Source organism: Strix uralensis, chromosome 10, assembly GCF_047716275.1.
Source record: "Strix uralensis isolate ZFMK-TIS-50842 chromosome 10, bStrUra1, whole genome shotgun sequence".
Taxonomy (NCBI): Eukaryota; Metazoa; Chordata; class Aves; order Strigiformes; family Strigidae; genus Strix; species Strix uralensis.
Genome location: NC_133981.1, coordinates 20,811,295 through 20,834,136, shown reverse-complemented (window position 1 = coordinate 20,834,136; position 22,842 = coordinate 20,811,295). Strand labels below are relative to the sequence as shown.

The following is a 22,842-nucleotide window of genomic DNA, read 5'->3' as shown; positions in this document are numbered from 1 at the left end:
TCTGGATTACTAAAAAAAACTTATTCAGGTTTTTGCCTTATTCTAAGTAGTTTCCTCTTTGAAATGGTTAAAAAAATCTGATGGGACATCTCTGCAGTCTTAGCAACTTGCAACTTATTCTCTTTTGACTAGATCTGTGAATACAAATTGCAACTACATCTGTATCTGGAGAACAGGAGAAATGAGAGTACTTTTGTGCATTTACCCAAGTCCGATTGTTTGTCAAAATCACTTGATTGGCTGAACAGTTTTCTTCCTGAAACCACATTTCTCATTAGGGACTTGCCAGTTTGCATACAGGGACTTTCTGTTGGCAGTTATTATTCCACTTATCTAGGAATCATTTGAAGGCTCTCCCAGTAAATCTCAATTGAGCTTCTTATCAGACTAAAAGATCGAGTGGTGCCTACTTGTGTAACACTTAGGAAATTTTCAAAGGACCAGTATGACTGAGGTTCAGACAGGTTATTTCAGTTCCACAAGAATATCTAATGGCTATTACAGGGTTTGGGCCATACTATTTTATAAGACTTCTGAGTCTGATAATACTTCAGTAGAACTATATTCCATTCTCAATCTTGAAGAACATTAATTTCCAATGTAAGGCTGCAAAAATTAATTATTTGCTCAAACCTGTTTGAGGATAAACAATAACTGTAGGGGTTTTGTGTTGAGCTGGCCTTGTGTATTTTATCCTACTGGTGGCCAAAGATTCTCTGTATTGTTCCGATTTTTTTCTTGACCAAGAATGGTCAGGTCACTTCTCTATGTCTTACTGTCACAAGCTGTAAAATGGTGATAATCCCATTTAATTTGTTCATAAAATCCTTTGAGGTTTACTGTTAAAAAGCGGTTGGATTTTTTTTTTTAATAATAAAGCCCATTTCACTTACTGTGTAGTTATTTTGAAGAGTGAACTGACTTAAACTGCTTACATTTGACATGTGGAAATGTTATCCAGGTTTACTTGCCCGTGTATTTCCTAAGTGAGTAAGCATCTGTTTGTTACATACCCTTCATGGCTTGGCATCTTTCTCCTCCTTGGTCTTCTGCCTCTGCTACTGTTGTGTTCCATTTCCAAAATGATTTTCCTTCAGTCTCTCAGTTTCACTACTGTAGCACTATATTTGCACTGTAACTTTACTTTACATTGTGTTATGTTATTGAGTGCTTCTTGTAGGAACCACTTATCACAGCATGCTTTCAGGCAAGCTTGATACTCGTTGTATTAAATGACCGAAGGAAATATCTTAGACAAATGACTTGCATAAAATTCACTTTTATGATATCTTAAAAATGAAAAAAAGCACATATTTAAGTAAAAAGTATGTTAATGGTCACAGTAAATCTTTAGTCATCTGTATTTTGGCAGTGTTATTCCATGCAAATCCAGTGGAGGTTTTCCAGCGGATCTTAAGTCTGAATGTTTTGATAAGAAAAGTACTCTATTTGAATGAAAATATTTGCAGCAATATATGGCATTTTTCCTACATTTATTATAAGAATGCATGAAATGGTGAAATACAGCAGCTTGTTTACCTGGAAATCCCTCCTTAGGTCAATCCGTGTATTCAAAATGCTTAGGAAAGCCTCTGAAAGCACTGCTCAGCAGTGTTGCAAAGTAACTGCAGTTATTTAGCAATAGACTTACAGCATTCATTATAATAGTTTAGTTGTTTTAGTCTCTCAAAACAGTAGATTGGAAACTTAATGGTGTTTGACAAAGGAGTATTAGCCAAAGCAAAAAGGAAGGAAGGAATCAAATGCTGAAAATGCATGAGCAATAAAATCAAATCACCCAAAACAGAACACTGTATGTAAAAACTCAGCCTGTTGATTTCACCATTCTTTATCAAAATTAGCAAATCACTAAGGTATGACTTCTGACTATACTTCACCAAATGAAATATCCAAAGCAATCATTTTACAGTAATCAACATATCTTAGAATTGTTTCTTACAGAAAATACGTTCTCTTTTGACTTGCTGCAGATGAAGTCCCATTGGGCCTTGCAGATGATAGTTTGTCTGAGAGAACTTTGAGACAGAGTAATGTGATTTTGTTTTTATCATGATTGTATAGCTTCAGAGAAAACAAAATTCACATGTTCATATATGCTGTCTATTATACGCTAAAAAATTGTTTGAAGATCCTTCACTGTTAAATGTTGTGTGAACAGTATGCTTATCCTGATTATGTGACATGTCTGTTGGCAGTAGATTGGGATGTGTGGGAAATGCATAGTGAAACCTTCACTTCCAGAGTGAGGGCAATAAAGTTACAGTTCAGTAGTTAAGAGGTGTCCTTAGAAGTTTTTATGGTGTGCAGTTGCTTACAGCTGTTATATGCCTTTAAAAAAGTCAAACCCTTTATTAAGCCATTTCATCCTTTGTTCTGATCCATTCTGGAGAAGAAATGGTTAAGCAGCATGGCTATAGCACTGAAGAAAACAGAGTATATATTATTTTATGCATCACAGACTGGCCCAGGAGAAAGCACAAAGTATTTGCGTGAAGAATATTGACTTGCCAGTGATCTGTAATAATTTCCTATCACCAGCTTACTCTTATAGGAAAGGACTGCAGGAATCAAGAAATTGAAAGATGTGAGAATTACTTTCAATTTTTATTGAAATTATTTAAAATAGAAATATTAACTACTACTTATCAAAATTTTGGCCACTTTAGAGAAATAATATTAAAAACTGGAGTGGAATATTAGTAATGCTTCTTTTCTTCAAGAGACTGAATTCCTTTCTAGGGAAACAAAAATGGGTTTCTAAACACTTACTATTGTATGCCTAAGCAGGCATTCGTATCAAATCAGACAATCATAGAATACCAGGTTGGAAGGGATGTCGAGGGTCATCTGGTCCAACCTTTATGTATTACTGAAACTGTTTTATCAACATTGTCTCCGAAGTGGTGATCTATGACTCTCTAGAAGCTTTCAAATAACCACTGAATATTTTATAGTTTTGACAAAGTCTGTTTAGTCCCCTAAATGGGCAACATGATCCTGATCCTCTACAGCGTAAAAAGCTAGCAAACCTAACTATTGTACAACTGAATGGGACCTACCACTCTGAGTTTAAAAAAAAATAATCAAATAAACTTTGTTTAAAAAAAAGAAAAACTATTCATATAGAAATTAATTGTGTATTCCTCTGGCTTCCTCTATTCAAACACAGAATCTGATGAGTTTTTAGGGTCATCTCTCTAAAACCAACAATGTAACATTTTTTTTCTGTGAAATTTCAGTTAGAGAATTTATCACTAAATTCTTGGTAGAAAATCCAGTATCATTTTTAAAGCTGATGGTACCATTTAAAATGTTTTCAGTTAAATACAACAGGACCAAGTTGAGGATTTAGTTTATATTCTTTTCTAAAATCCTAAATCCTAAATTCTTGAGGTATATCTGGGGGCACTGTTTGATCTATTGTGTTTAAGTAGAATGATGACATAATCTTGAGCTTAATCTTGAGTTAATCTTGAGTTTAATCATAAATTATGCCATAATCTTCAGCTTCTGTTTTTACATCTAATGTTTTTATAGTGAAACGATATTAAGAAATACACTACTACCTTCAGTATATAATATACTGTATCTTATTTATAGTTGTAAGAAGGGTTTAAAGCAGAAATAAGCAAACTTGTTAGTAGCAGGGAATAAATAAAGCTGTGTTTCTAGAGATAGGGATTGCAGTGCAGAAGTGGGGCGTTTATTTGATCTTCTGTGGTTTAAGAACAACACTGCAGTAGGATCTTATGCATGAAAATGCATGTGGTGATAGCTGTCTTGTATTGATATAGTTGTTTTCAAGATGAACGTGTTCCAAGCGTGACTCTTCATTCTCCTCCTCTTCACTGTTCTCATGAACATCATCGTCATTGGTATGAGTCCTGCAGATGCGTTCCGGAGGGACTGTCCTGTGACATTGTGGGAGGAATTATATTTTAATTATCCAAGATAACTCACAACTTCAGAATTTATGTTAGAGATGCTGTTTATTTAGAGATTTGAAAATGTTAACTTAATCAGTACATTAAATTTTCCCAGTAATTATTGAGGACTTTTACAAGACATTCTTTTTAACATTCTCTCCTTGCATTGTTTTCGCATTTATATCATATGCTTAGTTTTCCTGAGGAAAGTGTTGCCATGCGTTGCTGAATGAAAACTTTGTTTAACACACATAAAATCCCCTGTCTATCATTCCTTTGCTTTGTAAGCAGTACAGAGGAACTAGAGAACATGCTGAACTTCACAACCGGGGCTGGCTGAAACCTGCCAACAGGCCCCTTTCAGTGATCAGCAGCAGCTGATGATTCCTTCCAGTTATTTTGTAACCAGCCTGGGCTCTGCTCCAAGGGCAGAAGTTGGTACTTACTGCCTATCAAATTGTAGCTGTCCCCTTGGACATGGAGCCCAAGAAGTTTACAGATAATTTCCTGGAGAGAACTGGGGCTCAGTGCCTTTGTGAGCATTTTCAAGAACTATGTGAAAGGTGAAATCTCACTTTTATCATATGCAGAAATACTGCAGTCGAAAACTCAGGGTTTAGCTGATCCTTCAGAATTTTTGGAAAAAGATTTACTTAAAAGTTAAAAGTTCTTAAAGCATGTCTTGTGACATTTATTTTAATGCCATAATGTAACAAAGAACTTGGAAATTACCTTATTTTGTTATTGTTCAGTCTTAGAAAACGTAACTTTCTCATTTCATCAATTCCAAATGGTACAGACTTTAATTCATTGTGATCCAAAAACAGCTCTCTCAGAGAGTGATACGCTCCAAAAAATGATACTGGATCTATTCCATCATCAGTAAGTTTGTTAAAGGACAGGTAGAGATACTCCAGCCCTGGCTTCATGTGACCAAAGACATATCCTGGAATTCTTTCAATCTGATTTCCTATAAGTATCAGATGTAGTAAAGATTTTGGCAGGTAGGAAGGAACATGATATAACTTATTATAGGAGAGATCAATTGATTCCAAGTTCCTGCATTAACGGAGAAAAAAAAATAAAGGGATGAAAACATCACAGCATACTATATTGTTTATGCTACACTCTGTACAAAATAGCTCTTAACGTGATTACAAGGAAACTAAATTTCAAAGGGAAATTTGTTTCTGTTAATGGAACAGAATGTATTTTATGGAACATGGTCATGCATAATTACTCTGGGAATAGAAAGAATGGAAGTCGTTAACTATCAATCAAGCACAGTGATTCTGTTGATGGGAAGAAATCTACAGTAATGAGTACAGAGAGAAGGTTGAATAGGGGAAACCCAAGGGACTAATTTGTGATTGACATGCATTACAGAATTGCTATAATGAGTTACACTGGAAAACACACAATAAGCTTGGGACTTCAGTGGTTATCCCATTGACATAGATTTTGTTCTAAAGCCCATTTGAAATTGTGTTGTTTTGTGAACAGCTCCTTTAGAATCATTCCAATGTGCTTCACTTCCAGAGATGAGAGAAGCTGTTAGGAACAGTGTGGTGGTTTTCAGATTAAGCAGTTTACAAATCCAGAAATCAGCTGATAGTTCTGCAGCTGATAGGTTATGGCAACGTACAATATGTAGCTTAGCAAATAATTTACCAGAAGAATCAAAGCAGTATAGTCTTTTGCTTCTTTCATTCTCATTGCTTGCTCTGCTTATATTCTACTTCTACACAATGCAGCTGCACAGTCTTCCCTTCATCTTATAGACTTTCATAATTTTTAAGCTAATGGGAAATAAGGCTAGGACAATATTAAATGATTTTTAAATTACCCGTGAGATAATTATATATTAATACCAAATTATTGTATAATTGTATGGAGTGTTATTGATAATTCATGTTCATTTTTTAAATTGGATGGTCAGAAAAAATATTTAGACTTTTATGTTAATATGGTATAGACTTGAGGTATAAGATCTTTTTGTTTGAAAGATGACTGAATACTTTCTAGATTATACAATTTAAGCAAAGGAAATAAAGACAAATTAGCTAAGGATAACAAGCAAAGCAAAAGATAACTACAATTTCAGGTAAAAAGTAATGAAGTGCAAATACTTATTTCATTATCTGACTCACTAACAACAGGAAAATGATTATATTTAAAATTATTCATACTTACTCTTGGTTTATCCAAGCCAAAGGTGCTATTCTGTGCTCTTCTAATTTGTTATGCTTTAACACAATGACATTTATGTTTCTTGTATGGTTAAAGCAAATTTCTGACACTTCTTCAATTTGATTGTTTTCAAGGTATAACTCCTGTAAGTGCATTCGGAAAGAAAATTTGTGAAAGCAAAATGTGCTCTTCTTCCCCATTGCAAATTCAAAATATAGCTATTACCTGATAGATCTGTTAATTTCTGAATCTGAATCAGAGTCAGTTTGTAGCTGTAGTGTGACTTTCAGAAGCACAGTTTTTCAAAGCAATTGTTTTGTTTTCTCATTTGTGAGAATACAGATTGCTTTGAAAGATCAAACAGAAAAAGTTATTTTTTTTGTCTTGCCTGAAGTTGTAGAGTGAAAGAGTATATAATGTGAGAGTGATGAGATTGCCAGGAAGTTAATTTTTTTTGTCTTGGAGTTATTAGTGGGAAAAATATTAAGAGTCTTTCTTAATATTTTTACTGGGCATTTGTGAGCGTTGAAACTTTCAAATTTATGGGAATATAAATTGTTACTCTTTTATAAAACTTAATGTTGTGAATCTGCAATGTATCAAAACTGTGTGTTTTACAGAGATTAAGTTCCTGATAATGGCTTGTATTGTAGGATAAAAGTGACATGAAATAAAAATGGAGCAATGACTAAAATATATGTAGGACTCGAAATACAATTTAGGGCGTGTAGAGGAAGGCTTTGGGAAAAGAGAAAAGCAATGTTGTAGCCTGAAAACAATTGTTTGTGAATTTATTAGGTGTTGGTTTAAAATTAAATGTTCCCAAAATATATGAAGTGTAGAAAAACTTGTCAGGTGTTCAGAGTTTCATCAAGGAGGGTTGAAATGAAAAAAAGAAAAATGTAAGGTATGAGTGAATGGGTAGTGGAGAACATAAGACTGAAGTGAAGTTGCAGACAGAAGCTGATGTTACAGAAAAGATATTGTTGCTTTTGCCTCCCCCCCCCGCTGTTCAGATTATGGAACATCTCATGGATAAAAGGAAAAAAATACGAGGACACTGAAATGTGAAAGAGCAAAAGGAAAGGTAGAATTAAGAGAGATGGTGAAATTAATAGGTAGCAAGTATTATCTTTGAAGACCGAGGTAAACAGAGAATGAAACTAGACAGATATTTAAGAGGAGGAAAAAAATACCTTCCAGATAGCATCCCTAAAAAACCCAAATCAAACCACTGCAACAAATCACATCCAAATTCTGGATGGAGGAATGGGATGGAAGACTACCAAAAGAAGAAATTTCTTGATTAAGAATCAAGGAATGAGGGAACTGTTCAGGGAAGAGAAATAAACCTCCCATTTGAACACTGCCCCTCACCCCAGATGAAGTGGAATTCAGTGAAGGTTTGGAAAACCAGGGAAATTGAGACTTAGAACAGCCAAAAATGGAGGACGGTTAGATATAGGCATCTCTCGCTCTCTCTTTCAGACTAGACAATCTTGGTTCCTTTGGTCTTTCCTTATAGAACAGGTTTTGTAGATCTCATCATTCTTCTTGCTGTCTTGTGAAGTTTACTCTGTGTGGTAACTCAAAGTTCACCATGTTTTTGCACAAAGACATTATCTGTATTAGGAGTGTTATGTGAATGATGTGTAACTGAACAGACAAACTGCAGGCTATACTATTTTGTGAGACAGTACTAGATAAATTCAGACTTAAAAGATACCTTTTGGGGTGGAATTAGTATATAAGTAAATTTCTAGAGTTAATGATTTAGGAATAAAAATTATTAGTATATGTAGAAACAAATTTATAAAATTTAGATTTATCTCTACCTGATGATTGTAAGGCAGTAAGTGCAAAAAAAAAGATGAAAATGTCTGGGAAAATGAGGCTTTCTTGTTTTGGGTGTTTGGGGTTTTTTGCTTTTTGATTGTTTTTACCTCAAGAGTGGCGGGAAGACCTTGTGGAATAATTCTAAATTTATTTCTTCCCAGTCGCAAATAGGAGAGACTTTTCAAAGGATAAAAGGCCAAAGGACTGACATTTGCTTCACTAAGTTTATTTCCTTCTAATTCCAAGGTGACCAAGTTCTTTAAATCTGGGGAGAAAAAGTTGGAATTTCTGTTAGTTAATGCCATCTCATATCTTGTTAAAATGAATGTTTAAAATTTAGTTGTCTTTACTCAGATCAGTTCACAGGAGTGAAAAAATATAGTGAAAAGATTTTCATTTATTATCTCATAATCATAGAATTATATTGCTTATTAGTTTGTAGAACTTTAGAGATTGGCCTGGAGCTTTATTTATAGCTCTCCCAGTTAGAGTGGAAAAGAAGGCAGATGTAAGATTTGGGGGTAATGGTACTGTTTAGGCCTCATTACTTCATGGCTGTGTGCAGGTGATGATTGGAATAGTAGGTAGGTGCTGACCTTTGTGCTGTTGCCCAACGATCTCCATGGGTCTCCAGTCACTCATGTAATAATGGGTATGTTACTCTTTCTTTGGGCTCATATCTTCCCCTCCCTGCTTTACTCCTTTCAACCACCTGCTGTACTGTGGCGAGAACCCTTCACAGATTATACTGTTCCTCAGCCATGCAAATGCAGGTCAGAAGAAACCAGTGTTGATCAGTGTATGTAAGCAGGAAATACTCTTTCATAATAATAAGTTCCTGATTCATAAATAATCCAAATAAATTTTTTACATAGGATTTGTATAGATCCTCCTAACAGTGCAGTTTGACGATTTTGAAGTAAAAGCCTCTTGTGGCCCTTGGCCTATGTTTTTTCTATGTCTTAGCTCAAGCGTTTATATTGCCCTGTAGTGAGCTGTATCACTGAACTAATCCAGTTTAAATGGGGGCCCTTTTGGCAGGAGAGGAAAGGGAGAAAAAAAGCCAGTCAAATTATGACATGGATGGTACCCTTTTTCTTTTCTTCTTTTTTTTTTTTTTCCTTTTTTTGTAGCAGCCCACATTTAGCTTGGCTTAAAAATGACCATGGTTAACTCCAATTACATTCTGCCTTATTTTTCATGCACATCAAATTTTGTTCACTTTCGTGGAATTTAAAAAATAACTCGTATAGTTTCACCACACGTAAAGCAATCCGATTATGAGTCAGGAGAGTCGGTATCTTCAAAATACTTCAAATCCATCTTTACTTACTAACCTTAAATATAAGCTGCTTTGGGAGAATAGCAGTTGCATAAGAAGGGAAAATATAATTTTAAAAAACTTGTCATGCAAATCCTTTAGCTTTCATTGCCTTTTGAAAACATGGCGCTTAAAAGCAAGCAATTATTTTTCTGGTTATGTCAAAACATGCACTTTTTTGAACATTCTGCTTTTCAAATTTATTCTTTTCATATGATCAATATTAGTTTTCTAAATACCTTGTAAGCCATCTTCATCAATGGCATGAAGGTGGTTGTCATTTATTTTTATTTCTTCCAAAGTTGATGGCAATTCAGAGGGAATATGTACCAGCATATTTCCATCCAAATACAAACGTTTTAGCTTTTTCAGGATCTTATTCATAGGGATGAAGAAGACAACTTAGATTATCAAGGTGTAAAACATATGGTTAAACATAAGTGTAATCATAGTCAATATTTTCTTAAACACATGCTTTTTGAAGATTTTCAGCAGCGGTGCACTAATATCCAGTGTTTGGATTAAAAAAAAAGCTTTTTTTCTATCAGTCCAATTAATTGGTTTCTTTATTCTAAATATTAACAAAGGTGCCAGTTAATGTAATGTGTAGCCGGAAGAGCTTGATTGAGCACATCAACTTTCCACATGGCCATGCTGCAGCTATGCAGTCATAATAGTTTGTATTACTGTTACTGAGTCCTGCAGATATTACCTTACTACACTGCTGCAGTATTTAGGAGTTCAAAGTACATACATTTATAGATAATGCATTTATACTCTTCATTTTTGAGCAAATTGATGGTTTTCTCTAGGTCAGTAAATTTACTTTTCTCAAGTGTAACAGCAGCAACTTTTTCAGTGACCTGGGATTTTTATGACTTCAGCCAGCTTAAAAAATTGGTATGAAAAATTATCATAGCTTAATTTTGATAAATGCACATCAATAGTAGTGAGCATTTCTTAAAAAGGTGGAGTTGTTGTAGCGGATCCACTGAAGCCTGCTTTCCTCCAGTTTTGTCTTAACTTCCTGGTGTGATACTTATATCACTAAAATTTATTTCACGATTGAGACACCTTTCTGGTCTGTCTTTTCCATCTACTTTAATTTCATAGGAGTTGTAGGAACTGAAGTCCTTTGAAATCGGCCAAAGCTCTTTGTGTTATATGGAGGGAAGGTGGTGTGCAGAGAGTCCTACAAGAAGACTGATTGCATATGGCAGGAAACAAAATTAAAAACATAGTGTGATAATTAAATTTGTTGTTCATATGCTTTTTGTATTCATCTTGCCTGAAAAAATAAGGCCTTGATGCCTTATTTCCACACTTGAATTACTACCTGTACATACTTAAATGAGAGATTATTATGGGACTATTCTGTCTTCAAGTGAGGAATATGTAAATGCACTTGAATAGCCTGTTAAATTCCCCTTGCAAGAAAAAGACCGAATATAGATTCTTGGACTATTTTATGAGAAAGCTGTTCTTTTAGTAAGCAGCTATGCTCGAAAGTTTCTCATTAAAGATAGTCACCAATAAGCATACAGCTGATTACGTGAACTGCTGTTGAGCGAGACCTGGCATAGGCAATTTTGAGAATCCAAGAGTATAAGCTTTACAGAGCTACTGTAGTGAGAAAGATGATACATAAATTTACAAATGTTGAGCCTGAATATCCCAGATGTTGTTAGTGGAATATGAACGCTTAATTTCTGAAATCTCTCAACCGCAACTGAGAAAATATCAGAAAATTGTCTCTCTCTTATTGTTTAACATTTACTACTTGGTCAATGTAATTCAGAAATCTCTAGATAGTCTTGATTATGATGAGAGATTTCTTGAAATAGCCAGGTTTAACTGTATTTTAATTATACAATGGTTACTCATACTAGGTGCAAACTGGTTTAGAACCATAGACTGAAAAGCAGGAAAAACTTTCCTTTAAGTAATAATTAGACATATAATAGTAGAGAAGTTAGGCTTTCTTACCTTGAATGCTTGTGGACCTATGCCAGGAGATGTAATATTATTTTTACTCAGATCAATCCATTCCAAATTAGGTATCCCGTTGAATGCTTCATCTGAGATAGTAGTGATACTATTTCCTAGGAGAGAATTAAAGAAAATAGTTTGTGTTATGAATTACAGTATTCATCTGAGTTGTTTAGTATTGTACATAAAAAAAAAATTACAGAAATAGTTGTATTATGTACAATAATTGTGTGTAGATAAAATCATATTAGTATTTAAACGTTAGTAAGCAAATCTAACACTTTTAATTTGTTGTTTTAGAGCCTTAGCTGTAAAATTCATTCTAATAAGTTTCTATGATAAGGAACAACAAAGTATTAACACTAGTGTTGACTGCATTTGAGAATGGATAATGTTGCTTCATGAGGAAAAATCATGCAAATCAGACCCGCTATTTACCTGTAAGGTCTAGACTTGTTAGATCTGGATCTGAGATTGGTGGTATTTGTCTAAGTTTGGCGTTGATACAGCTTACTGTGGTGTCTGAGGTTGAACATCCAGCTGGCAAAGGAGGAGCTTCTATGGGTGGAACAGGAATTGGGAAATGAGATGGCATTCTGAAAGTACCATCATCTTCATCACTTTCATACTGTATTTCTTCTTCTGCAGCTCCCTTTCTTGTCATAGGTTTCTTTCCTCTGCGATAGGCTTTATACTTCTGTCGATTTCTTTTGCCTTTCCTTTTTCTCTTCTTTTCATCCTTTTTACGACCCTCTTTCTCTTTAACCTCTACCACTTCTGTTCTAAGCAGTTCATCTTTTTCAGTTTGAGTAGGTGCTGATGACAATACATTGGCGTTGTCAAGGTCATTGGGTTCTGGAGAATCACCAGACAACTCACTTATGTCATCCAGTGAAATAATACTTGAATCCAAAGAGGAGGCTAACCAGAGACAGAGAATGGGGAAAAAAAAAAAAAAGTTGTCTGATAAGAGGATCCAAAACTAAAGTTTTAGTAAACATTGTTCCCCTCATATGGTAAAAATATGGTAATTATAGAAGAATAGTATTCCCCTTAGAATATGATTTGAGAGAATGAAAAAATACTTATATTACTGCTTGACAGATGAGACATACTTTGAGAAATGATTACGCCAACCATGCAGAACAGTTTGTAAACATGTATGATTCATTGCAACTCAAAAAAAAGTGGGAAAAATTAATACAGCCTTCATTATCTTCCTTTTTGAACTAATATATTCATTTTTTGTGTTGATGGAAGTGTCTAAAGAGGAAAAAGAATGTGTCTGAGAGTGAGAGAAAGGTAATTTAAAGGAAATTCACAAAGGTTAAGACATGTTTGCCTGTGCAAGGGACTGTCAGGTATCGAGATGGCTGCAGGTGGGAGCTCACCAGGGAAATAAATGTGTTAGCTTCATTACCAAAATGCAGTTTTTACTCACACAGCAGAGCAATTCAAGTACAAGGAGTTTGTTTCAGTCAACATGACTTCTAGCTCTACAGTTAATTTCTTCGATGTTTCTACTCAGTGCTTCTGTGTCACATATACACATGCACACGAGGCTAAATAATATTTTTATGGTAAGAGGAGGTTAAGTTCAGTACTTTGCAGACTTAGGGTACTAGGAATGGGGGAAAGAAATCACATTTCATCTTTATCTCCTCCATTCCTTTTCTTTTTAAAGATACTGATTTTGTTTAAATTTTTATGAAGAAGCAGCAAGATTGTAGTTCTGTTGTTCCTCTTGTGAGTTGACTTTCTTCTCTTGATTTGTACCAAATAGCTGCATGTTTTTATACTCCTAACAGTCTATACAGTCTATAAACTGTATGATGTTTATTATGTATGTCTAATACATTCATAATGGCTAGGAGGTATTGATTGATCCTTTGTAAATGGAAGTGGCATATAAAATGTAACCAGGTGTTCTTGCTTCATACGTTTACCAAAAGTTTTGTAAAAGTAGGAGTGAAGAAGCATCATCATTATCTTTACTATTGCATACTTAACATCTTTTCTTTAAATATTATATCAAACTCATCTAACAGCCAGTGTACTCTAAGAAGCAGAAGTCAACTTGAGTAAAAATTATGAAGACCTGCTCTTACCATGTAATTCAGGACTTGTTTTCTCTATAAAAGGATAACGTGTACCTTGTAATCCTTGGTATCATTAAATGTAGTGTTTATGTTAGGTTTTGCATGAGGTAGTTTTAAAACAGTAAAAATATTACGGTGTACTGTACCAGTATCAGAACAAACTGGGCAGCATTCTCCAGCAGGTATAATAGTTTTGGGACATTTCAGAGGGTGGCACATGGTTGTATCACATATCACTTCTCCTTTTGAACAGAGACAGGTAATGCAGGGCTTGGGAGACCAGACGGCTTTATCATACAGAATCATCCCATTAGCTGTGCAGTGCCCATTCTTTCCTAAGAGAAGACATTAGAATATTGGAGTTAAATAGCTTAAACTAAATTAAAATCAACAGTATTTATTTAAAACTTTGGAAAGAAGCACTGATGTTTTCTTCTCATTTTGAAAATGTGTAAAATATACCCTATTCTCAGTATCTTATCCTTATTTCTTGTTTTTCGTAGCTGTATTTTCTCCAGCTTATTAGTAGTCTCCGCTCCCTATTTGGTTCTTGGCCGCTCGGCTGCAAAGGCAATCAAGGGGGAGGCACGCAATTAATGTGTATGGAGCTGTTACCTCCGTACAGCTTCACAGTGAAAACTGAGTGCAGGTTCTCTGTCTCTCTAACTGTCTGCTCCCTCTATTTCAAGCAGTCGTCATAATGGTTCATTTCCCCTCTTCCTAGTCAGCTCATGAGGACCCTTACCATCTTTGCCTTCTCAAAAAACTATTGAATTTATTCAAGTTCTGAGATATTCCTAAAATGAGAAAATTAAATCTAGGCAGTGAGTTTCTAAGGGTCTTTTGCATGGCAGCTCCTCTTTCTTCTCCATCCTTAGAAATGGAAAGCAGAAATCACAATCTCAATCAAAGCTGCGCATAGATATAGTTGAGAAAGAAGCAAAAGTTTTCTTCACCACAATAGAGTTAAAATAAATCATGCAGAACTTGAGAATATTTTTTCCAGACCCCCTTCTGTTTCTCTCTTGCGCACTAGACATCTTTTCTAAAATCTTGAACATTAAATGAGGAAGTTTTGTTAAGGCTCTGTGGAACTGGGAGGGTAACAATATTCACTTTACAGTAGCTGTTCATAGGCTTAATGGAAGCAAAGTCCATTCTGTAATGACTGGTAAGATGGCAAACATCTCTTCCCTGTAACTTGCGATATCTGAAAAAATCGCTTTGCTAGGAAAGCAGTAAGCTTGAACAACTTGTGGTAATAAATACTTCATCTCCAAAGTTTCTGGACATGAATCTACAAAAATTGAGATTTCCTCAGGGTACCAGTTGAAGTTTTCAGACAGAAATGTAGAAGAGATTTATTTTGTAAGCTACACTCAGATATTCAGTAGGCAAGTTGTTTAGAGAGTGTAAAACTTGGGAAGGAAACTACTCCAAGTCTCTCTTTCCTTCCAGTGATGAAGTCTACCTCAGCAAAAGTTTCCCTGGGCAGTTCTCATCCAGACTCCAGGATAAACATTGCACTTCAACATGACGCTTTTTTTCGGCCTTTTGAGAGAAGGAATGCCAAGGTTGAGTTTATTTATCCCATGCAAATCTTTTCCTGTTTTTGCTTGTACCTCTGAATCTGGTGATAATCTGTAGTCCCTACACACACACCTTCCTTTTCCTCTTTCTAATTAATGTAAGAATGCACTGCTGAAGTGTTTGTTTCAGGCTGAAAACCCATTCCTAAGTTAGTTTGTACTTTCCTGTGTATAAATAAAAAAAAAATTTCTTCTTTTCCTATTTGGTTTGACTTTCTCCTTCAGATCAAGATTGTCTAATGCAGTGGAAAAATCTCATCTCAACCGAATTTACAAGCAAGAGACTTTTCTATTCGTGACAGACAAATTGTCTTTGGAGGGATTGTTTGCAGGGTTTGTTTTCCCACACTCCACCCTGGTCTATGCTTGGTTGTTCATTTTTAAGAAGAGTATTCAGGATAGTCTCTAAATATCCTGACAAGACTATTGTAGATATTTGGTTTGAAATGTCTCTGGAATTAATATTTGACTCAAAATGAGGCACTCTCCTAGGTCCTTCAAGGTAGTCCTGCTTTCAACTTCATAACAAAGTTACTTTGCCCTTCTATTTAAAACTGTGGACATGAACATGTTTTCTAGAATAAAAACTAATTATCAGAATCATCCTGTTTGCATGGTCCTCTACATTCCTTATATTTTAAAAAGTGCTCTTTTGGTTTAAGTTTCTTTCAGCATGGAAAGGGAGAGATTAATTTTTTGGACAGTTGCATCTTGGTTTTTTTAAAGGTCCAGGATACGTATGCATCATTTCAGCTGCAGGAAGTTGTGCTCTAATCAACTCAAGCCATTTTAACTGAATGAAGAGATGAGTTAGCCCAGGCCAAATGTTAGCTGGCTGTAAGTCCCTTGTCATTCTACCCAGGTATCTGTAATCCAGCTGTTTGCTGGATCCTGACTTCTGGTTTTTATATGCTTGCCAGGAAGCCACAATATTTCTTTTAAATAATCTCCAAAGGAAACACAAAGAGAACACTACACTTTCTCATGTTAAACAATAACATGTCAGCTGTTCCAGAGGAGCATATCTGGCTTGAGATGGAAATTCTTCTGTGCTTCCTTAAATTTTTTATTTTGATTTAGCTACTAGACTGTATCTGAATTTGGTGCAAGTCTTGTCTGAATAAGCATAGAGTTATGGGTTATCAGGCCTTGGCCTGTGCAGAGGTCTTTAACAAATTATCTTGTTTTCTGTGTACATAAGAGTTACTTAAAAAGACAGAACAAGTGAGTGTGCTCAAAGGCAAAGAGATGACCTTTTGTTGTGTTGCAGAACTGCTATTTGGCGCTCCGTTGGAACTCACGTAACCTGTATGAGACAGAGTAAAGACTGTGTTGAAACTCTCCTTAAACCTCCCATCCACTGAATAACTTCAGTATGGTGGTACGAGCAGGGAGAAGTGAGGTTTAAGAGATATTGGAAATAGTGCAACAGTGCACATCCTATTCTGCACTGCTTAATGGACAGACAACTGCAAATTAACTTATGTTGTGGTGAACTGTTTGATTTAATTTAAATGGTTCATATGATCTTTATATGGAGGAAGGAAATATGTCTGGTTGCTGTTAAACCTCTATTTAACTGTTAATTTTCATCCCACGTATAATATCTGTAAATTGTTTTTTTAGGCTACTAAGAGCAAAATAAGTAGCTAGGAGAATAAAAATTAACTTTTGGATTGTATTTTCCTCTGTTCTGAAGCATGATTAATAATAGTCTTCTATTATTTAATAGGCTCTGTTTTTTCCAAATCTGACATTAACTTGAAAAAATTTTGAACTTTAAAAGCTAGACTAAAAAATACCTTGTGGTTGAAGTTTTTGGCAGATGAGGACAGGACTTTTAACCTTTGGAAATATGGTGTAAATTCAGCATGAAGTTCCAAAAAAAATGAGTTCAGTGGTTTTAGCTCAGCTTTTGGATGCAAGTCCAGATAGAAACAAATGGGGTGGGGAGGGGGGAAGAACCATGCATTATTTCAGCATGACTGATGGTCTCTGACAGAGAGACTGGAATATCTTACTTGCAGTGTATGCTGTTTATGTGGTATTTTCCTCTGTTTAATTCAAAAAATATTTTGAATTAAAGGTTTGATATTAGTAGTATGTATTATAAGAGTAATGTTGTAGTACACACTAGAAATGCTATAGTCAAGGGTTTTGCTAGTTTTCCCGTTAAAACCCCTTACTTGAAAATATTTGGATCATGGAATACCAGGTTGGAAGGGACCTTAAGGATCAACTGGTCCAACCTTTCTTGGCAAAAGCACATGATCTGAAATAGTTCGGCCTTTCTGAAAGTAAGGACTCACAACAAATAGTAATTGTTAAGAAAATGTGACTAAAATATGTTTTGCTGTTTAAGTTGAGACCTATTAACCTAGTGGTCATGTCTCTTGTATGACACATTAAAAGGCTTACCTTTTTGCTTATAAAAATAGATTATTATCATTTTACATAGAACAGTGGTAATCAGGGCATTCTTATTTTTTTATTAAAATTACATATCATGATTTTACTCAGTGTGTGTTCTCGGTGCTGGAATGGAAATATCTATGTCTATATTTGTTAGCTATAGAGTAGACATGACCCCATATTGGTTCCTCATAACATCCCAGTGTCTTTTCTTGAACCTTTGAACCTCTTTCTATGAAAAGAAATGAAGTGTTATAACATCTCAATAATTTTCAGTTGGTTAATATCTGAGGTTTCAAAATTGAAAAGTACTGCTAGAAGTTCTTCAGAATGGATGTCTGATTTTTAGACTCTTGTGAATCTTAATTTCCTGTTTTGTGAGTTGTAATTTCCCATCTGTGGTGGTGAACATAAAATCACAAGCATCCTAGAGCAAGAGTTCTCTCTTCCTTTACTGTGCTAAGGACCAAAGAGACACTTTACAACTATCAGTTCTCAGTCCCCGTCTAGTCTTGTATTCTCTGAGGAGACTGCAGAAAGGCCTGTTATGATTACCAAGGCAGGTTTCAGTAAAGACCAATGAAATTCTGCTTTTTGCTTGTTTCTTAAGACATCAAATTCTCTTCCATACATCTCATTCAAAACCCATAAAATACATATTAGTGCAGCAATGTGAAAACCCCTAGATCCCTGAAAAGGCAAATCATACTATTGAATTTCTTTTAAATAAATCCAGGTTCTCAATATAGATGGAGCATAAGAGTGATCTTGTGTTGAATGGGTGGGGTTTTTCTCTTAGATTAGTTTTCCATCATAAGGGTCTTGTTTGTAATGTAAGTTTCATATTGCAACTATTACTGTGTGTTATTAAGTTATTTACAAAATAAATAACTATTCCTGAAATATTGCATGTAGACATAGTTTGATTGCTGCTTTTCAAAAATACAAACAATAAAAAATAACTTTTAAATAACATTTTAAATAACACTGGTGTTACTGGTGTTAGGGCCTCAATGAAATGTTAATTGACTTAGGAGCTATATTGAGCAAGAAGTTCTTCAAACTTGCCTTCAAACTTGCCACACATTTGAAATTATGAAACTACTGCAACAAAATTTTTATTAGTTAAGATGAAATGAGAATACAGAAAAATTGCAGAAAATATTAGTTACCTGGCAAAGCAGGTTTCTCTGTAAGGCTTGAGCATAGACAATTAAAAAGCTTCATATGCTAACCACAAAATCGTTATAAGAGGCAACAAAAGTAGGTTAGCAAAAAGGCAATTGAGTTTTATTTCAGTATGTGTTGCAAGTAGAGCTAAGATAAAGCTTTCATGACTTTATACATTTCATTTGAAATCAAGAGAAAAATCGACCCACTCTTAAGTAGTAGAGGGGCTTTATTCTTACCTGGTAAGACACTGTAACTAGATTCATGTCCACCCACACCTATGAGAGAGTCAAACACTCCCATAACACCATCATCAATATTAATAAGAGGTATGCTGGATACTACAGCAACAGGAGCTGGAAGCTTCGTCCTTGGCTGTCTTGGGGACCTGTGCCCTGCAGAGGAGCTCCTTCTCAGTCCTCTGTAGAGCATTCTTCTCCTTGGCCTCCTGATAAGTGCACTAGTTTCATTTTGACAAAAATCAATGCACAGACACACAAGCAGGAAATAATAGACTAATGATGTGGCCTGCATATTTTAGTGTGTCTCAAAGTATCCTGGAATGGGAAAAAAGAGGTAAATTAGATACCTAGAGAGCTTTTAGGATTGTGTCAGTCATCCGGTGCACTTTTCAAAGCAAGGTAGGTCAATATAACCAAGCTTCCTCTTGGAAGGAAATTGCCCTATGAGAGTTAAAGCAGCAATTTTATTTTGTGGTTCTCTGCCCTTATGGGCAATAGTAAAATTGAAATAGGTGCTAGCTTTGTGTTTGGGGTTGCATTTAAAGAGGTAGTTTAGATTTGCAGTGCTGCCAGGCATTTGTAGTTTAGTAATTGTTACTGCAAGGGAGTTCTTGAGAGCTGTAAAGTGTTTCTTCACTTTTTTGATTGCTAATGTTTCATTCTGGTTGTTGTAACTTCTGAACATGGGAGTGGCAAAGAAACAGAAAAATGCCCAATTCGATTCTGATATGCTCCCCAAATGCTTTTGGTTTGTGATTTCTGTGCAAGGTATTTTTTACCATAGATGAAAAGAGATGTTGCTTTTGCTTCTATTTCTAGCCATCCTCCTCTTTAACAGAATCTTTTTGGTTCTGCAGTAGAGGAGACCTTTTGGAAGTTTGATCACAATAGTACTATTGGTGACATCCCACATCTGCTTTTCTATTGCAAGTTTTTATTAAACATAGGTAGTCTAAAAAGGTTAGTATATAATGAGTTGTGTTCTGCATTTGCTTTCGAAGAAATTAAAAATTACTATATATCTTGAGTTTGCTTATGTTTCTGACAGAACAATCACGTTTACTGTCACCAATAGGTGGCATTCCAAAACAGAGCAGTGGGGATTCAGGAGTAGGCATAAAACCCAGCAATGGCTCTACCGGGGTGGAAATAAGGCTATGCATGTCCAAATTTATTAATGATTTGTCATAGATCTGTTGGCATATTTCTTTCAAAAAGGAAACACTCTTGTTCTGTGACCTATTTTAACTGAGATGGTAGAGTCTGAAGACACTAGTATTCTTGTGGTGTTGAGAATTAGTGAAGAACTTGAGACTTAGAGCACTTAGTCTTAGTACTTAGACAAGGCTTAGAGTATGTCCATGGTTTTTCTCTAATGAAGTCTTGAGGGGATTAAAAAATGCCTTTTCTTAATGTTCATCAGTCTGTCTTTACATGTAATAGTTCACTTTGGAGTTAAGTCTTATTATAGTTACTTATATTGTATAAATACAGGATAGTATTATTTCAAGAACTGTGTTTTTGCCTGAATGAGATTTTTTTAAAAAGTTTGTGCACTTGGTATTTTCTGATTTATATATAATAGGTCAAGTTTTTGGTACAAGTTACCTAACTTTTCTTTAACATAAGGCACGTGATTGATTGCATGTTTTTATGCTTTCCACAGCATAATTCTCATATTTTTTATTCACATGTTTTTAAATGGGAAGTTGACAGTAAATAAGCTTTACACAGTACGCTTTTACTTCTTTCTAATATTGTGGTTTCTCTGTTCAACTATTTTAATTTTAAAACATTATAGCAAATATCTATTAATTTGCAGAATTTTGTTAAGCTAAGCTAATGTTTTTATTTCCATATAAAGGGAATTTGAGATGCAGGTGTCTCACATGAATCCCCATAACGTCTCCTGTAATAGCAGGGTTCTGGAATTAAGCCAGACTTTAGTTTACTGCTTTCTACCTATTAGAAATCAGTTATTCCAAAATGTTATATAGACTTTATACTGGCCTTTTATTTACAGAAATTACTGTTAGTTAACATAGCAAATAGATGCAGAAGTTTGTACTTTGCATTGATGTCTTCTTTTTCAGAAAATGTGTTTCTTAGAACCTCAGCTTGCAGGACAAATGACCTAATGTTTTTGGTTTCTAACTTACTTGCATGGTAATGACTGGCTATAAAATTACACAGTAAACTTCTGTTCAGCAAGTTTGAATGAAACACACAAAGAGCCCTTAGGGAAAACTGAATATACAAAGAAAAGTCTTGAACATGTGTATTCATTCTGTTGAGTTAGTGACCTCTTAATTATGGTCATATTTTTATAGTATACTTTATAATAACGCCATAGCTATGCAGTTACAATGCTACTACATTACATTTGTGCTTTTTTAACATTTAACCATTTCTTCCTGTGACCAGAGGCATATGATGGCAAAACTGAAATACTTTTCCATTCTCTATGCATGTATTTTTAAAAGTCAGGACTAATATAGGGTGAATTACATTACATTTACTGTACAAATGATGTGTCAGGGTTTTGCTGTTAGCTTCAATATGGAGTAAAACTCTATAGGAAATCAAATTACTTTAAAGTGAAACTTATTTTTATAAAATACTTTATAATTACAAATAAAAAGAAAAAACAATGGAAAACACCATCCACCTAGTATGTCTTTATAAAGTAATGCTGTTCATATATGTGAGTTTTATATGCTATATTTTCACACCAAGTTAACTCTTCAGTATCAAAGGCTTAATAATGCTAGTTTCAATCAAATGGTGTTCCTTGCATGCAAAATACTGAGTCACGTTTCTAAGTTTCTTTCCTTGGCTTATTAACAAATGCTGTCTCACATTTTAAGGCCCAAATTGTGAATGTCATACAAGAAAAAGGCCTTAAATGCATTGGGCCTTTATTGCCCTTGACTGCAATCCTCAGATTATCTATCAGGAATTTATATTTAGTATAGTGCCAGCCAACTTTTAATTTGGGGAAAATTAAACCTACTCAACTTATTTGACTTTTGTAATAAATTATTACCTATAAAAATAAAATTATAGATAGCTAATATAATGAAATTATTACATCTTTGTGTTGCCAGATACTCTCAACATGGCTGCATTGCTATACCTTTTTTTAACTTTACCCATAGATGTTTAGATCATGCATAGTATGCGCAAGCATCTTCATTACCTTTACTTTTATCACTAATGTGTTCAGTAGTTTGTAGCTTTCAAAATGTTTTTCTTCAGTAAGTTCAGTATCTGTCATTTTGCTATTATGTTAATGGCAATAGTTAATTGTTAAAGTAGTGACCCTTTAGAAATACCAGAGTATCAGCATTTCTTAAATAATCTATCTTTATCTATTCAGTCTAAATTCAAACATGTTTCTAAGATGTCAAGCTTATTTCTCATGATACACAGGGGTTAAAATGATTTACCAAGATTTTTCACATACTCTTCTTTAAATTTATTGCATAGAAATGAGTTACATTTAGCCATAGCAGCAAAACTAATTGCACTTTCAGTTAGTTTAAGCTTGAAGTGCGTGGCAAACATTCATACCGAACAAAAAGCAGATCAACTGGTATTGCGTACTTTATCTAGAAAAGCATTTATGTTCAGTATTGCTAAATATAGCTAATATTATTTCATACATATTTGCAAAGTTAACATGTAGTTTAAGCCATTCAACACCATGCTTTAAGCAGTAATTTAAAATTTAAAACATTTTACCTTGTAATCTAACCTAACAGCAGATTCTGCTTGGTGTCATTTAGTCTCCAGTTGCAAATGAAACAAAATCACAGTGATATCTTTAAAACAAACAGAGAAACAGTAGGGATTGTTGAAACATGTTAGATGATTCCTTAGTTAAGTCTGAAATAGCTTCTTTCCCTGGGGACAAAGCGCTGTTCTGTTCTGTGTGCAGAGAATCAGCTAATACTGTTACTCGGAGAACTAAAAAGCTCACTTAAGGAAAATGAAAAGCAGCACAATATGTTCGGTCCGTAGGCTGACAAGGCACAGCTGGAAATT

At 34.7% G+C, this 22,842-nt stretch overlaps 2 protein-coding genes across 3 annotated transcripts in view; one reads left to right on the top strand and one right to left on the bottom strand.

The window, feature by feature from the left end:
• The window catches only part of CENPP (centromere protein P), a 148,204-nt gene that overhangs the window by 92,951 nt on the left and 32,411 nt on the right, over nucleotides 1–22,842 (top strand). The gene's annotated exons all lie outside the window — the stretch shown is intronic.
• ECM2 (extracellular matrix protein 2) lies at nucleotides 1,264–22,676 on the bottom strand. Its single transcript, XM_074879664.1, has 10 exons — nucleotides 22,540–22,676; nucleotides 18,793–19,110; nucleotides 13,529–13,717; nucleotides 11,722–12,204; nucleotides 11,281–11,396; nucleotides 9,534–9,669; nucleotides 8,081–8,238; nucleotides 6,141–6,280; nucleotides 4,680–5,006; nucleotides 1,264–3,932 (listed from the first exon to the last, which is right to left on the bottom strand). The coding sequence occupies exons 2-10, from the start codon at nucleotides 19,085–19,087 to the stop codon at nucleotides 3,725–3,727; spliced, it is 2,052 nt and encodes a 683-aa protein (XP_074735765.1). The 5' UTR covers nucleotides 19,088–19,110; nucleotides 22,540–22,676; the 3' UTR covers nucleotides 1,264–3,724.